The sequence below is a fragment of the Zalophus californianus genome, chromosome 10 (genome assembly GCF_009762305.2).
Source record: "Zalophus californianus isolate mZalCal1 chromosome 10, mZalCal1.pri.v2, whole genome shotgun sequence".
Taxonomy (NCBI): Eukaryota; Metazoa; Chordata; class Mammalia; order Carnivora; family Otariidae; genus Zalophus; species Zalophus californianus.
In genome coordinates, this window is record NC_045604.1 from 103542663 (window position 1) to 103560030 (window position 17368).

At 53.1% G+C, this 17368-nt stretch overlaps 1 protein-coding gene across 7 annotated transcripts in view; it reads right to left on the reverse strand.

Moving 5' to 3' along the window:
- Positions 1-10502: 10502 nt before the first annotated feature.
- The window catches only part of GTF2IRD1 (GTF2I repeat domain containing 1), a 101980-nt gene continuing 95114 nt past the window's right edge, over positions 10503-17368 (reverse strand). For 5 of the 7 annotated variants that reach the window (XM_027612593.1, XM_027612589.1, XM_027612587.1 and 2 more), the window contains 4 exons: positions 16102-16294; positions 14186-14223; positions 11821-12017; positions 10503-10702 (listed from right to left, as the gene is read on the reverse strand). In XM_027612593.1, coding sequence (XP_027468394.1) covers positions 10634-10702; positions 11821-12017; positions 14186-14223; positions 16102-16294 — 497 coding nt within the window. In that variant the 3' untranslated portion in view covers positions 10503-10633. The remainder of the gene's footprint in view (positions 10703-11820; positions 12018-14185; positions 14224-16101; positions 16295-17368) is intronic. The other 2 variants (XM_027612591.1, XM_027612592.1) reach the window with 2 other exon arrangements.

Consider the following 17368-nt stretch of genomic DNA (forward strand, 5'->3'; position numbering starts at 1 on the left):
CCAGGATGGTAGGCTTCATACTACTGCTTTTTACCAGCATGTGTGCATGGCAGGAAAAAGGGAAGGAGAGAATTTGATCTTGATGACCGGGGGCTAATCTAGAAGCCACCATTCTCCTCCACACAGCAGCCAGGGTGCTTTAAAATATAATTTTTGGGGGGTACCTGGGTGGCTCAGTCAGTTAGGTGGCCAACTCTTGGTTTCGGCTCAGGTCATGATCTCCACGGGTCCTGGGATCCAGCCCCGCATTGGGCTCCATGCTCAGTCAGGGAGGCTGTCTGTACCTCCCCCTGCTCTCTCTCTCTCTCAAATAAATAAATAAATACATCTTAAAAAAATTTTTTTTTATTGTGGTAAAAATATAATAACGTGGAGGTGCCTGGGTGGCTCAGTTGGTTAAACGTCTGCCCTCAGCTCAGGTCATGATCCAAGGGTCCTGGGATTGAGCCCCGCGTCGGGCTTCCTGCTCAGCTGGGGGCCTGCTTCTGCTTATTCTCTCTCTCTCTCTCTCTCTCTGTCTGTCTTAAATAAATAAATAAATAAATAAAATCTTTTAAAAAATGTAGCATAACATTTACCATCTAGGTGCACAGCTCAGTGGCATTAAGTACATTCCTGATGTTGTGTAACCATCACCGCTATTTCTAGAACTTTTTCATCATCCCAAGCAGAAACTCTGTCCCCATTAAACAGTAATTCTCCCCTCCTCTTCCTCCCCTCCCAGCCCCTGGTAACCTCTAATCTGTTTACTGTCTCTGTGAATTTGTTCTCAATACCTCATCCAAGTGGAACCATACCCTATTTGTCCCTTTGGGTCTGACTGCTTTCACATCGCATGTTTTCAAAGAGCTCCCGTGTCGTAGCAGGTGTCATTCTGGCTTATGGCCGAATCATATTGCATTGTGTGGCTAGACTGTATTGGGCTTATCGATTCATCCGTGGGTGGACACTTGGGTTGTTTCTGCCTTCTGGCGACTGTGAATGATACTGCAAATGAACGTGGGTGTACAGATACCTGTTGTTTGAGTCCCTGCTCCCAATTCTTTAGGGTATATACCTAGAGCAGAATTGCTGGGTGACAAGGGACCACTCTGCTCTTCTCCACTAAAACTATACTTCCGGTCTATGCTTCTGGTCACCAGATAATGTGGGGTTTTTCCAAAACTAGGCATAGACATGAGTGATTAAACCATTGACGTTGGTGATTAATTCAATCTCTAGCCCCATCTCTTCCCTGGGAGTCAGGACCGGGCCATCCTTAGGGGCTTTCCAAAAGCTACTTCATTAATATAAATTTGGGTGTGGTTGAAGGTTGTTACGAATAACAAAAGACACCTTTGTTGCTCTTATCAGAAAGTTCCAGGGGCGCCTGGGTGGCTCAGTCGGTTAAGCCACTGCCTTCGGCTCAGGTCATGATCCTGGAGTCCCGGGATCAAGTCCCGCATCAGACTCCCTGTTCGGCAGGGAGTCTGCTTCTCCCTCTGACCCTCCCTCGTCTCATGCTCTCTCGCTCTCTCTCTCTCAAATAAATAAATAAAAATCTTTAAATTAAAAAAAAAAGTAAGTTCCAAGGATTTTAGGTGCTGGTATCAGGAATGCAGGTGAAAACCGAAATACGTATTTTTTATTAGATGACAGTATCACGTCGGGTCATATGACAATTCTCTGTTTAGCTTTTTGAGAGGTTGTTTCCCACAGGAGTTGCACCATCATTTTACATTCCCACCAGCAATGCATGAAGGTTCCAATTTCCCCACATGCTCGCCGACACTTGTTGTCCTGTTTATTTTATTTTATTTTTTAAAGATTTTATTTATTTATTTGACGGAGAGAGAGACACACACAGCGAGAGCAGAAACACAAGCAGGGGGAGTGGGAGAGGGAGAAGCAGGCTTCCCGCTGAGCAGGGAGCCCGATGCAGGGCTCGATCTCAGGACCCTGGGATCGTGACCTGAGCCGAAGGCAGATGCTTAACGACTGAGCCACCCAGGCGCCCCTGTTTTTTTTTTTATAACAGCCATCCTAGTGTTACCCATAACTGGGTTCGCCTCTTGGTGGCTGTCGAAGCCAAAAGACAACCGAGCCAAAGAATAGGAAAAGCAAATGTTTTGCCTGCAGCAAGTGGAGGACACTGGCCCATTTCCCAAACTGGCGTCTCCTGGAGCCACAGAACTGGAAGTTTTAAGCTGGGCATGCATACAGGTTCACAAAGGGGCTTGCGCAATGGGGAATTCAGCAAGGAATTGGGGCAAAATTCATCTTAAGGTGATCTGTCTGTCCAGGTCAAGGCATGAGGGCCTCAAGGGTCGGCACCGCCAATTCTGTGCCTCCATTTGAGTTTTAATCTGGTAGAGATAGGTCAAGAATGTGTGTCAGGTCAATCTTTACTTTTGAATCAGCACTGGGAGCTTTACCACCGATTTATTGTCCCTGATATGATTAGGCTATCTCCTGGTCTGACAGTGGCTGTTTGTTCTTACATTCTTTTGTGCCCTTAAAAAATCATTATCTACCGGGGCCTATTCTTCTGCAATTTGCAAGATATCCCCGGAAGTTCTGCAAGAAATATGCTCTGGGCAAATAGTGCTGGTCAGGCATAGATCATAAAATGGCGGGGATTAGGGGTCGTGGGCCCTAAAATGACGTATCTTATGTCAAGAAAGCCATGCCTATGGGCGCCTGGGTGGCTCAGTTGGTTAAGCTCCTGCCTTCAGCTCAGGTCATGATCTCAGGGTCCTGGGATAGAGCCCCACATAGGGCTCCCTGCTCAGCGGGGAATCTGCTTCTCCCTCTCCCACTCCTTCCGCCTCTCACCCCGGCTCGTGCTTGCTCTCTCTCTCTACTCTCAAATAAATAAATAAAATCTTAAAAAAAAAAAAGAAAGCCATGCCTCATCTTTCTTTTTTCCAGGGACCCCTAACTCTTTCTGCTCACACTAGTGGGTGTGAAGTGGTAACTCGAGTGGTTTTGGTTTCTATTCCCCTAATGACTAATGATGTTGAATATCTCTTGTGCTTATTGGCCATTTGTATATCTTCTTTGGAGAAATGTCCACTTCAGCCCTTTGCCCATTATTTTTAACTGGGTTGTGTGTTTTCTGTTGTGTTCTGGAGAGTGGTAGGAATGCTTTATATTCTCACAGCAACCAGAGTGATTGATTGATGGATTGATTTAAAGATTTTATTTATTTATTTGTCAGAGAGAGAGGGAACACAAGCAGGGGGAGCGGCAGGCAGAGGGAGAAGCAGGCTCCCTGCTGAGCAGGAATCCTGACGCAAGACTAGATTCTGGACCCTGGGATCATGACCTGAGTTGAAGGCAGATGCCTAACCGACTCAGCCACCCAGGCGCCCCTATGAATGCTTGTTTAATGACCAGATGAGCCAATGAACTGTCTCTCCAAAGGGCTCATGGCCTTTTGGGAAGACACGGTCGTCACTTCGATCTCCTGCCCTTGACAGCCAACCCAAGAGGCCATGTCTCACAAATCTACTGAAGACACAGCAGGTAACTCCCCTAAGCTCTGCAGTCCCTTCCCTGTTTCCAGATTTTCTTCAAACTCTTCTCTTCCTTTGGACCCAGGGAACCACAGTGCTGAGGCCCTGAGGATGCCCTGAGGATGCCCAAGGTCCTGGAGCAGAGGAAGCCCCTCACCTAATGGGTGTTGTGAGTGTGTGAGCTCACCCAGAGCACTAGGAGCATCTCTCTCTCTTTAAAAAAAAAAAAAAATCTTTTACTAAGTAAACTCTATGCCCACGTGGGGCTCGAACTCACGACCCTATAATCAAGAGTCACATGATTTCCCGGCTGAGCCAGCCAGGGGCCCCTAGGACCATCTCTTTTGATAAGAGGTGGGGCAGTAGCAAAACAGAGAGAAAAGGAAAGAACCAGAAGCCAAGGAGACAGAAGCAGACTGCGGCTGCAGGGCGGGCCAACTACAGGACTGCACAGGAGGGCAGAGCAGGGAAAGCTCATTGGGAAGGACATCAGAGACCAAAAAAAAAAAAAAAAAAAAAAGACTTCAACAACCTCCTGAGTGGGAGAAAATATTTGCAAAACATATATCTGATAAGGGATTAGTATCCAAAATATCTAAAGAACTCATACAACTCAAGAGCAAAAAATCCAATCAAAAAAAAATGGGCAGAGTGGGGCGCCGGGGTGGCTCAGTCCTTAAGCGTCTGCCTTCGGCTCAGATCATGATCCCAGGGTCCTGGGATCGAGCCCCGCATCGGGCTCCCTGCTCAGTGGGAAGCCTGCTTCTCCCTCTCCCACTCCCCCTGCTTGTGTTCCCGCTCTCACTGTCTCTCTCTGTCAAATAAATAAATAAAATCTTAAAAAAAAAAAGGGCAGAGGATCCGAACAGACTTCATAGCATGACGTGTGCAAGGGTACAGGGAACAAAAGAACATTCTTCTTGCTGGGGGATATTTAGGAGATATTAGGAGCTTGTGTTTTAGGCCGGGTGTTCAATATCTTTTTCAGGGGATGATGGCGCAGAGTGTTGAGAGCACCTGGGGTCTGGGTGGGGACGGCCTCCGGAGGACCTTTCCACTGGATCATAAGGCAGGACAGACCCTTGTCAAGCAAAGGAAAGGGGAAGGGTCCGTGAGGCAGAAGGCCTGGGCAGAGGTGTGGGGGTATGAGAGACTCTAGAATGTTCTGAGGACAGTGAGGGCATGGTTTGTTTGGAGCCCAAGGCACACCGGGGGATAGGAAGGTGCTGGGGGCTGGGCCTTGGATGCCACGGGGAGGCCTGTGCCTTTCCTCCTGGGGCAGCAGAGGCGAGCACGAGCAGCGACGGCGCATGCTCAGATCTGCGGCTGAGCGGCCTCCTTGATGCTGCGTTTTCTTTTTCCAGAAGCCAATTTCTGAATATCCGTAAGCCAAACACTACACAGCAATTGGGGATTGTGACACCTCCTCTAATTAAGAAGTTTTTAAGTGTGCGTGAGTGTGTGTCTGCATGCACGTATGTGTGCGAGTGTGTGAGTCTGTGAGTGTGCATATGTGAGTTCGTGCGTGTTTGGGCCAGTGTGAGTGTGACCATGTATTGTGTGTACGTGCACGTGCGCGAGTGTGAATGTGTATGTGTGTGACTATATGCATGAGTGTGACTGTGTGTGATTGTGTTTTGTGTGTGTACATGTGCATGCATGAGTGTATGTAAGTATATGCGTGAGTGTGACTATGTACGTGTGGGTGGATGTGATTGTCTGTTGTGAGTGTGTGTGTGTGTGTGTGTGTGTATCATGAGACCGTGTGTGACTGTGTATGTGTGAGTGTGTGGCTGTGTATACGTGTGTGCATGAGTGTGTCCCTCTAGTCCTGGCCTCCTGTTGATGTCCCTTTCCTGCAGTGTCTGCTCTGAGCAAGCCTGAACTAGCTGGTACTCATTTCTCCTTTTCAAATGAACCTGTGTTCTTTAAACAAGGGGAAACCAGAAGAGAAGCTTCCCCCAGCCTGAAGGTGCCTGCTGCTTTCCCAGTCCCACCAGGAAGGGAAATATTGGGTATAGGGTCCACCCTGGGGTGGACCTGGTGGCTTGAATCTTTGCTTCTTTTTTTTTTAAGCACTTTCCCCCCACCCCCCAAGTTTATTTATCTCTTTATTTAAGTAATCGCTACACCCACCATGGGGCTCAAACTCATGACCTGGAGGTCAAGAGTCGCAGGCTCCTCTGACTGAGCCAGCCAGGCGCCCCTTGAATCTTTGCTTTGTCCTGGCTTGGTGCTTAGTTTTTCCTGGTTGTGTAACCCCGGATCTAGCCCTTGATCTTTCTGAACCTTAGCTTCTTCATCTGTGGAAGGAAGAAAGGCTATTTACTTGGCAGGGCTGTGAGGATTAACAGTATACACGGAATCTTGCCTAATGGCTGTGAGATTGTAAACATTTGGTATATGGTAGCGTTTTGACCATAATCTGCAAAAGTGTGAGCAAGGCAGAGTGCTTTTGGGGCCCCCTTGGAGCCGCCTCCTCTGCCTCTCTGGCCCCTAACATCTCTCCTGAATCCTATCCCCTGCATCAGGTGGGCTGTTTCAGGGACATGGGTGTGAAACCCGGGGCTTCTGGAGTCCAAACACTTGACCGGGAAATAAACAAAGCAAGCTTTAATGGTGAAAGAAGGGGCCGAGGCACCTGTCATGGTTCCCCCATAAGGGATTCTGGGGGTGGAGGCAAGGCTGGGGGGCGAGAAGAGTGGAATCACGTGGAAGGAGGACTTAGAGCTAAGGGATCACGCAGGTTCTGCTCCCAGAAGGGGTGAGTGAGTATGATTGACTCATGCCTCCAGGTGGCTCCCGGTGAGCAGAATGCCTGTCCCGGGCTCTGGGGTAAGTACTAGGGCACCACGGTGAGCCGGGTCGACGCCCTCTCTGCCATCGCAAAGCTGAGAGCAGGGAAGACAGCCAGAAAATGACCGCCCAGAGAATAAATTAGGACACATGGCAGTAGTAACGTGATTCTATAAAAAGGAGATGAAACGTAAAAATTATGGGGTGGGGGCATCTGCTTTAGACTGGGTGTTCTGGAAAGGCCTCTCCGAGAGAGGGGACATTTCAGTGAGAGGTAAAATAGGAAAGAGGTACGACTCTGAGTTGGGAAGGAAGGGAGGTCGTTTTGAGGAAATGGAAGAAGGACCCCCAACCCCATATGCAGACAGCCCTGAGGTTGACCTCTGAGGGGCACGGGGCAGAGCCCAGATCATGCAGACAGTCTTAGGGTCGTTGGGTCCTGTTTTAATCCACACCCCAGCTTCCTCCCACATCCCCACTTGGTACCCTCAGACATCACTCAGGACATTGCTGACAAGAGTGGTGCATCCTGAGAGCCACCTGCCCTGAGACTCACCAGACTCCAGCCCTGCTCCTCCACTGACCTTGTGCCTCAGTTTCCCCACTGAAAAATCATTAATATTTTCCCAAAGACCATCCCCCTTTCATTGGGCCACTACATGAAGCATTAAGGGGGGGGGGAAGGAGGAGACACTGCATCATGGGGCTCAGTAAACAGCCCTTAATAATTTTTTAAAATTTATTTTTATTTTGGGGGTGCCTGGGTGGTGCAGTGGGTTAAGGGCCTGACCTTTGGTTTCGGCTCCGGTCGTGATCTCAAGCTGGGGAGATCAAGCCCACAGCAGGCTCCATGCTCAGCGCAGAGTCTGCTTGAGATTCTCTCTCCCTCTCCCGCTGCCACTCCCGGGCGTGCGCTCTCTGTCTCTTTTAAGATTTTATTTATTTGACAGAGAGAGACACAGCGAGAGAGGGAACACAAGCAGGGGGAGTGGGAGAGGGAGAAGCAGGCTTCCCGTGGAGCAGGGAGCCCGATGCAGGACTTGATCCCAGGACCCTGGGATTATGACCTGAGCCGAAGGCAGATGCTTAACAACTGAGCCACCCAGGCGCCCCTAAATAAATAAATCTTTAAAAAAAAATTTATTTTTACGTAATCTCTATGCCCAACGTGGGGCTTGAACTCACAACCCTGAGGTCAAGCGTCACATGCTCTAGGGACTGAGCCAGCCAGGTGCTCCATAAAGTTTTGACCCCTTAAAGGAAGACCCTGCCACCGGAGCTCAGGATCACCCTCTTCTTTATAGCAGAAGGGACGCACCTGGGTGGTGAGGGAGCGTGGCTGCAGGGGAGCTGGTGTCTGAGAGCTGCCCCTCCCTTGCCTCCCCTCCCGCCTCACCCTAGCTTTGTCCCTGCGCTGATTATTGCTTTATTACTGTTTTCAGTCAGATATAATTCTGGCATTTTCTATAATCTTGATCTTTTCACTGATACCAGCTTTTTGTACAAAGATTTGTATATAAAATGATTATGTACCCACCAGAATACATTCCCCAGCAATTAGAATGTTTAAGATGCAGCTCCTGACACTCCTTCGGCACATTCCTCATTTATTACTTTTGAAAATGTTTTGTGGTTGTTTTTTTTGTTGTTGTTGTTGGTGGTGGTTTTTTTTTTTTTTTGGTGGATGTGTTTACAAATTCCAATAACAATCCTCATTTAGAGTTGCAAAACACGAAGCCATTTTGAACCCAGACAGATGGCAGCTAAATGAACTTTAATTAAAGAATGAGTGCTTTGAATCAAATCACTTTAAAAAGTACAGTACACTGAAATTCTGGAGAGGTTGCATAAACAGCATCTGGGCTCTTCTGCAGGAAGGAGGCCTGCCTGCGGGGAAATAGGAAGGCATCCCCATCGGATCCGGGCTGGGCGGGCACCGCGGGCAAAGCGAAGGGGGGCGGGCGGCCCAGCGGCCCCCAAACGCGCCCTCTGCCCTCGGCCCGGACACACGGTCCAGAGGGCAGAGCTCCCGAGACAGGGGGTGGAACGGACAGAGGCCACCTCTGGGTTCAAGGGCTTTGCCTTGGGGGGGGGGGTGTCTGTGTGTGGGGGGTGGTTCCCCTTCTGCTTTCGTGCAATGGGGTGGGACCCCAAGGCGCGAGGCTTTGCTGCACCACCGGCCTCATTGCACGCGTCGGCACAGCGCGAGCACAGGCAGACAGACGGCGGAGACTCGCGAGCCGCAGCGCCGGGCTTCCCGGGCCCTCCCCGGGCGCCCCGCCTCCCGCGCGGCCGCCCGCCGGGCAGGAGCCACTTCCGGCCGCGGCCGCGGGTCTGGCCGGGGGCGGTGGCTCGTCTCTAGGCGATCGAGAGGCGCCAGCCGGCCCCCGGAGCGGGCTGCGGGGGGCTGGGCCCGGGGACGCGGTGGAGAAGGAAGGGGACGGGCGGTGGGGTGAGAGGCAGGGGAGGGGACGGAGGGGAAGAGCCCGGAGCGCCGGGTCGGAGACGTTTGCACAGAGTGCTGGGGGGCAGGAAAAGCACCCGAGGCGTCTAATCCGGGGGAGACGGGATTAGATCCGGGGAGCTTGGCCTCCAGGAGCAGGGGATGAAGGCCAGGTGGCAGCAGCCAGATTGTCTTCGATTTCAGAGTTTCTGCCTTAAGGGCGGTGGTGAATGTGTGTGTGTGTTGGGGGGGGGGCGGGCGCCCCAGCCCTGATCCTGGAGAGAAAGGGGCAGGGGTCCGCCGGTGGGGTGGAGGGTCCTGGTGGGTTCCGGGGCCCCTGGGATGGGGGAGGGAGGTGGTGGCAGCAGAAAGGAGCAGTTGGGGCGCTGCGTGCCAGCCTTGTGGCTTCTGGCATCTTTCCAGGAGGAAGCGCAGTCCGGAAGGCTGGGCTGGGGCCTTCCCTCCCGGTCTGGGCACGGGGCTGACCCCACCGGTTGGCAGAAGCTCCCGGCCTGTTTTGATCGTGTAATTAGCTGAGTCAGGACTCAGAGCTCCTTCGAGGCCTGGGCCTGCTTTTGGCCCTTGGCTAGACCCTGTGGTCACCGTGACCCCTCCATGGCCCAGCGCTCCTGTCCAACTGAGTTCCAAGTCCTGTTGGCTGACCTCCTTGTTATTCTCCACCTGGCTGGGCCCCCGACCAGCTCTTCTGGAACAATTACAGGAGCCTCCCTGCGGTCTTGCAGCTTCTCTTTCGGGAGATGGGCCCTTCTATAATGCAGATCCGGTGGTGGCCCCCCGCGCCCCCCCAAGGCCTTACACACTTCCACAAGGCCGGTGAAAAAAGGGATGCCGGCTGGCCCCAGGGTGCACGGCTCAGCCCTCAGCCCAAAGAACCCAGGCTGTATTTCTGCCCCACTCACCCCTTCAGCTGGGTTCCGCACAGCCCGCCGAGCATCCTCACCGAGCGCTAATCTCACCTCCAGCCACTCCCTGTTCCTGGAACGCCCAAGGTCTTGGGCAGCCTCCCAGCCTTGGCACAAGTGACTCTCCTAGATCACGGTCCTGGTCCTCCCCCAACCGTGCTCTTCGAGTCTCCGCTTCAGAGATGGTTCTAGATTCGGCGCTGCCTTGTGCTCCCAGGGCACCCTGCCTTCCCCACCCTCGGTGAACGGGACCGCGGCCCACTGTCGGGCCCTCCTGACCTGTCCTTCTGCCTTCAGTCTTACCCCTTCCTTCATCTTCTCACGTGCCACCAAAGTGGCCTTGCTGAGACACAGCTGTGACCCATCACTCTGCTCAGATGCCCTTGAGCTCTATCAAAAATCCACCCCACCCCTCCGGGCCCAATCCAGAGCCCCTCGGCCAGGGTGCCTTCTCTCCAGCCACGGAGAGTCCAGGCATGATGATCGTACTTAACGCTTGAGATGTCTCCTGTTAATTCACCAAGACAGCCCCATTCCATCCTGTGCGCTCCCTGAGGCCAGGGGGTCAGTCTGCCACCTAACCTTCTGTGCCACCTCATCGGGAGGCCACGCGGCCCCAGCGGCAGAGCAATGAGGGAAGTCTGTCCCCAGACAGCAGGGCCCAGCGGTCAGGGACACGGCCTCTGCTCTGGCAAGGAAGGGGGACCTTGGCAGGCCATCTGAGCCGGGTTTCCTGACCTTGTCCCAGTGACAGCTGTAATTCCAAACGAGAATACGCAAAAGTTATGAGCAAGGGCCAGGCTTTTTTTTTTTTTTTTTTTTTTACTTATTTAAAAAGGCCTTGGTGGCAGGAATATAGTGTAAAAATCATTGGAAAAACTAAAAGGCATCGATACATATCCGAATATACACTTTGTACATAAATTACATTTCCTTTAGTCTTTCTGAGTGAGGTCCTGATTCAGCACTGAGGTCTAGTAATTCAGAGGTCCCGGGAGCTGCACGTTCAGGCCGGCATAGTCCACCATGTACATTGGCCATTGCTAGAGAGAGGGGGACAAACGGTCTGGGTTAGGACTCCGGGTGACACGGAAAGACCGCCAGACCACTTAGCAATGCTTTCTGAAGGGCCTTCTCAGATGCGATTCATTTTGAGGCACTGAAGGTCCAGAGAGGGGAACGTGACCTGTCCAAGGTCACACAGTTCACTGATGGCCATGGAGCCTGGGCTCGGGCCTTCTGACCTGTTCCCACCTGTGTCCCGGGGGCTATTCATGTGGACCAGACAAAATTGAGGAGTGGCTCAGAACGGGTGGTCATCCCCACACACTCAGCCGCCTCCGGGCCTTATGCCCCAGAGAGTCTGTCCCTCTCCCTCCAGGCCGCCTCTGCCTGGCCCCAAGGCCTTCCACACTTCTGCAAGGCTCTTGGATGGGGGAAGAGCTAGGGACCCTGTGTAGGCACTCCCAGGTGGGGAGAAAGGTACAGCCTGAACTTTGGGGTTGTTTTTCCAGGAAGGGGGGGCACAGGCAAACGATAAATCCCCAAATCATTTTCAAAGGTGCTCCAATATTCTCCCCCACGGGGCTCAGGATTTCAAAGCTGGTATTCTGAAGTCAGAAAGCACTGTCATGCGTGCGTGCCCCTCATGAGGTTTTCCTCTTGGATGGCAGAGAACCCAGGCCTACCTACCACGGGAGGAGGCGGCTGCAGGCGGGTCCTCCCTCCGCGGAGGACCGCAGGGAGGCCACCGCCAACTAGCCGCTGACCCGTTTCCCTCCTCCACGCCCTGCGGGTGACACCGACACCTCACAGAGCTGTGGTGAGGCCCGGGGCTCGTGACGTGAGTGCAGAGATTAGCCTAGCCTCTGACAGCCGGGGAATCGAGAGTCTGTCTCTTCGGGGTCCCGCTCTGGCACCGCCCAGCGGAGTCCCCCTACCCTCTCCCGGGCTCCCACTTGCCCACCTGCCCGGCGGAGGTGTGACTTCCTGGCCCCGGGGGGGTGGGGGGGGGGGGCCTCGTGAGCAGCCGATGACAGGGCTGGACTATCTCTTGAGGAGATCAGGCAGACGTGTCTGCCACCCTGAGGCTGCGGAGCCCCACTCAGAGCCCAGTGCCTCCCTGCACCCCAAAGCCGCGCCCCAGAGTAGACAGCCCTGCCTGCGTGCGGGGTGAAGGCCAAAGAGCTGAGCGGTCAGGTCCGGATCCGTGCAACTTTACCACGAGTGAGATCGGGTTGGTGGGCGCCACGGACTCCGGGTTGGAGGAGGAGGAGGAGGAAGACGAGCAGGAGGATGAGAAGGAGTTCCCTTCGGAGACCCTCTTTCTCTTGCGTTTGGGAATGCCGCTGTCTTTGGCTGGGAGACGAAAGGTTGCTGCTGGGTCTCGGCTTTGAACCCCTCGGTGGGTCTCGGCTTTGAACCCCTCGGGAGAAGGCTTTTGTTTTCAGGTTTCAAGCCCCCTTCTCGGCATTCAAGGCTCCAGACCCCCCCAGACCACCCCCCCTCTTCCCCACCGGCGGCCGAGGCCCAGCCCTGCAACCTCCGTCCTTAACCAGGCCCCACAGCCCCCGCGGCTCTCCTGCCTGCCTTTGCTAACCTGAGCCTCCCGCCCCAGGTGTGCCTCCCGAGCGGGCTCAGTTCAGGCCCACGTCCTCCTTACTCCATCCCCAGACCATCCAGCCTGTGGGGGCCGGCCTCCCCAGCACTCCCAGGGCCCGGCATCCAGCAGCGAAGGGCTCGGCCTCGGGCCCTGGAGAGAGTCACTTCAAGTCACTCGGCCTTGTGCCTTCATTTCCTCGCGAGTGAAATGTTGAGGGAGACCCAGGCTCCCGTGGGTAATATGCCTGGGCCCCCGGAAATACTCAGAAGCTGAGAGCTGGTATCCGTGTTGTCGCTACCGTTTAACTGTGGATGTGTGATGACCCCAACCTGAGAATGCGGACAGATGACAGTTCACAGCATGCAGTGTGCCCGGGGAAAGAGACTCAGGTTTACAGTCAGAAGTTCCAGATTCCAATTCCCATTACTGCCAACCCTCGCTGTGTGACCCCGGGCAAATCGATTAACCTCTCTGAGCCAAATGGGGAAAACCGTGTGATGTGAGACTCAAAGGAGGTTATTGTGTATGAAAGAGCCCAGCACAGGGCAGGACTCAGCTGGGGTTCTGTTGCTGCAGAATTAAATTGATAGGAATATATAAGACTTAGAAAAAAAGATTTGCAACCGTGCGCCACACAAGTAGGGTTTGGTGCTTGACTGAGCAGGCCAGGTCACTGAGTAGAAACCAGACTGGGTGATAATCACATGGCACGAGGGCTGGCTGAGCCCATGCGGTGGCTGTTTGTCCAGCTGATGAAGAAAAACCAGAGGCTGGGGGTCTGTGACTAAGGTAAGGCATAAACAGACATCCTGGGAAACAGAAGATTCTGGGGGCGGAAGGAGCTCAGCCAGAGAAAAGGGATTTTTGTAGGGGGCCCCACATGAACAGGAAGGCAGAGGTGCTGGCCCAGGGTCACGGCCAACCCGGGGTCACTGGAAGACCCTAAAGATGGCCATGGTGGGAGGGAGTGGTGGATGCAAGTCATGGCATCCGCCCTCTGAGCATCTGTCCTAAACTTTCCTCCTGACGCCTCGGCAGGGCCTTCTGCATCTCTGCCTTCGACCTGGGAACAGCTCCCAAACCCGTCACCTCCCTACCCGCGAATCTGGTGCCACGCCTGGCCCCCGTGATCAGCACAGGACAGAGGGAGGTGGCTCCTGGCTGGGCTGTGCCACCCGAGGCCGTGGCGTTCCAGGGGGACCCGGACCCAGCTGGAGTTGGGGCCTCGGGTCTCAGGCCAGGATGGGGGCCCATCACGGTCCCCACTAAGCACTTGCTGGGCCTGCAGTTCGGATGGATGGCTTGAGGTGGCCACCAACCCCCCACGTGGCCCTGCCAAGCCCCTTTCCCTCTCTGGGCCTCAGCTTCCCAGCTGTACAATGTGGTTGGGACTAGATCTGTGTATTTTAATCAGCGGCGCGCCTCCCAATCGCTCTGAGGAATGTTCCCCCGTTTCTATGGTGCATCTTCTCAGGCAGAACCACGGCACCAGATGGTCTCCCAGCTTCCAGTGCACTCAAGGGTTCTAAGAGACAGTGTCTGGTGCAGGTGTGTGCCCTGCAAGTGCAGGCAGAATGGTGGGGTGCCCCCCTCCCCCGGCCCCAGCCAGCCTCAGCCATGCAGCCTGCCTCCCCCCGCTGGTCACACAGCGTCCTTCTCCTCCCCACGTGGCTTCCATGAGCCCACCGGCCGCCCCCTCCTCCTGGCTCCAGCCTGCCCCTCCTCATCTCCCGCTGATGTGACACGCTCAGCCGTGCTGTGACCGGGCCCCCTCCGGCGGGCACGTGCAGGCTCCCTGTGGACCCACTGGGCAGGGAGCACTATACCCCCTCTGGGTGGTCAGCTACCCACTGCAAGCCACCCGGACCAGATCTACCCACAGACCCTGGTCCCAGAGAGGCGACTTTTCCAGCCTCCGCCTTACCTGGCACCTTGGCGTCATTGCAGATTTCTGCAAAAGGTCTAAAAGAGAAAGAAAGGAGGTGGCAGTTAGAAAAATGGGGTTTCCCCTCTTCCTTCCCACCTGCCCCCTGAAAATGGGCGACACCTCTCACAAGAGGAGATGCTCCCACTGCCGCTGGAGCGTGACGTAAGACCCGGATGGAAACAGCGGGCATCCCCCCCAGACCAGGCAGTGCCCTGCCAGGCCAGTCGCCCCCTGGGGCCCGCTTTCCTGGTCTAGAAGTCGAGGGTGTCGCCTGACCAAGTGGTCAGAAATGTGTGCCTAGGGGTCCCCAGCTGGCTCAGTTGGTAGAGCATGTGGCTCTTGATCTCGGGGCCGTGAGTTCGAGCCCCACATTGGGTGTGGAGATTACTTAATAAACTTAAAAAAAGTGTGTGCCTAGATTTATAGAAGTGGATATTCATCACACTGTTATTTTTTTACGTATGTGTTAATTTTTATTTTATTGTTTTACTTTTAGCATTCTTTACATGAACCCCCCCTCCCAAATGAGATGCAGCCAAATGTCCATCCGAAAAGGACATCGTGGTCTATCTATTCAGATGACTGGTCAGTCACTAAAGGGAATCCTCAGGGATGTGGATAATGTTCGAGCGTGTACAAGACAGCCAGACAAGAAACAGAAAGTTTTATTTACTGTCTACAGATAAATACCGTATGATCTCGGTTTCATTTGCCACAAATGAGAATCTAATAGGCATTAAAAGAAACGTGGAAATGGGGAAGGAAAGTTCTAGAATGTCTTTGCGGTTCTTTCTGGGAGGTATGCCTATGGGGGGGGGTGAGCATTTTTTTGCTGTGGTTTCTTGCACTGTCCACTAGTTGCTTCAGGGGGTGGACGGTAGGTGGGAGGGAAAATGCTTTTTATTTGAAACCCTTCTGAATCATTTCATTTTTTTTTTTTTGGATATATACAAATATTTTAATTCTCAAATGGTCAGTTCTTGGTTTAGGGGTTAGGTCGTGATCTCAGGGTTGTGAGATCAGGCCCAGCATCAGGCTCCGTGCCCAGCACAGTATTCTTGAGACTCTTTCTCCCTCTTGCTCTGGCCCCCTACCCTGCGCTCTCTTTCTCTCAAATAAATAAATAAAATCTTTAAAAAATTTAAAACACCTAGTGTAAAATTGAAAAGAAAATGTGCATAGGGGAAAAAGTTAGAAATCAGTGCATCACAGTGGTAGCCCTGAAGAGGAGAGTTACAGTTATGGTTACCTTCTTTTTTCCTACCTTTTCGTGTTTCCCAAGTTTGCTGTGTGTATTTTCTTTTGGTCGAGGTGTAACTTCTTTTAAAGATTTTATTCATTTATTTATTTGAGAGGGAGAGAGGGAGACAGCACAAGCAGAGGGGAGGCGCAGAGGGAGAGGGAGAAGCAGACTCCCCGCTGAGCTGGGAGCCCGATGTGGGGCTCGATCCCAGGACCCCGGGATCATGACCCGAGCTGAAGGCAGACGCTTAACTTAATTCAGACCCTGCATCTGCCACCACCTTGATCTTGGACTTCGCAGCTTCCGGGACTGTGAGAAGTCAATGTGTGTTGTTTATAAGCCTCCTGGTCTGCAGTATTGTGTTACAGTGACCCGGATGGAGTGAGAGAGCTGGGTTTGCGTCCCAGCTGACCCACCATGACTTACACCCGCCCTGTCCTCGCTCTGGGTATCGGTTTCCTTATGTCGAAGATGAGAGTGTTAAGCTATCTGTCTCTTGGAATCTGGGCAAGCAAGAGGCGCCTATCTGTCTGTCTGTCCATCTGTCTCCGTCTCCCTCGTCTCCTGGCTGGGCCTGCTCTGGGAATTTCCCCACCGGATGCAAGCAGTCCCCTCTCCCATGGCCCCGGCCCATTGTCCCCACCCCACCCTGGGTGCTGGGGGCACTCACTGGAGCTGGTTGATGATGACCATGCGCACGTGCTCTCGGGCCTTCAGGATCTTCTCCAGCCGGTGGATGTCGTACGTGTTGGGGTTCCGGAAAGGGATGTCGTCGGGCAGGCCCGTGACCTCGACAGCATCCGGGCTGTCCCGGATCAGTTTGTACGGGACCAGCACAGGCCGGTTCAGGCCCAGGGCCTCGCCTACAAGACACGGTGGGTCAGCTCGAGGGGAAGAGGTCTCTGTGAGAGGCCACGCCCCCCGGGGAAAGGGCTGGATCCTGGGATGGTCCAGCTTGGCAGCCACAGTACTACAGAGTTTAAAAATCAATACACACACCTTCTTCTTCTTCTTCTTCTTCTTTTTTTTAAAAATCCACTTAGCAAAACTATAAACCTAATACCCAGTGCTGACAATAAAACAGGCCCTTTGGCGCGTGCCTGGTGCAATGTTAAGTGTGCGTACCCGGAACTGATGAACAAGAGATGTGATATCTGCTTAAGATCTACTATTATGGTAGAAAAACTACAAAGTCCTTACTTAAATTATTTATGGATGGCAGGACAGGGTGTCTTGGGTGTGTTTTCAAAAATTCCAAAGTGTCTCCATGGACACCAAAGAAGTCAGGTTGGCAAAATGTTGGTGATCACAGGGGCCGGCTTTGGGTGACGTGGCAGGTCACCAATACCCATTTTCGTCCGTGTCTGAATTTTGATTTCCCAATGACAAGTGAAAGAGACGACCCCACCAAACACCAGCGGGGCTGCTTCTCACTCTCAGAACAAAATCCCAACTCCTCGTTAGGCCTGCCCGCCCCTCCCTGTGCACTGGGGGCCTCCCCCGGCTGCTTAGCCCAGGCCCTCTGGCCTCCTTGCTGGTCCCCGGTCACCCAGATGTCCCTGCCGCCCGGCAAGCTTTTCCTGGGACGTGTGTCCCCTCCTGACATTTGAGTCTCTAGTCTCGGCTCATGCACGTCCCATCCTCCCAGGGGGCCTTCCTGCCCCACCCCCCAGGCAACCCCTTAACCTACTACTGCTTTGTCTTCTCCATTATCACTCCCTCAAATTCTATTTAAAAATATTTTTTATTACGTCTGTCTCCCTGCTACAATGCAAAATGGAAATAATACTAAATTCATCAAATAAAATGTAATGGATACAGAGCACCTAGCATAGCTTGGCACTCAATGATCTAGAAAGCTCGACTGTAACCATATTATTACTATTACTATTAGGATTTTATTTCTAAGAATTTATTTTTAAGTAATCTCTACACCC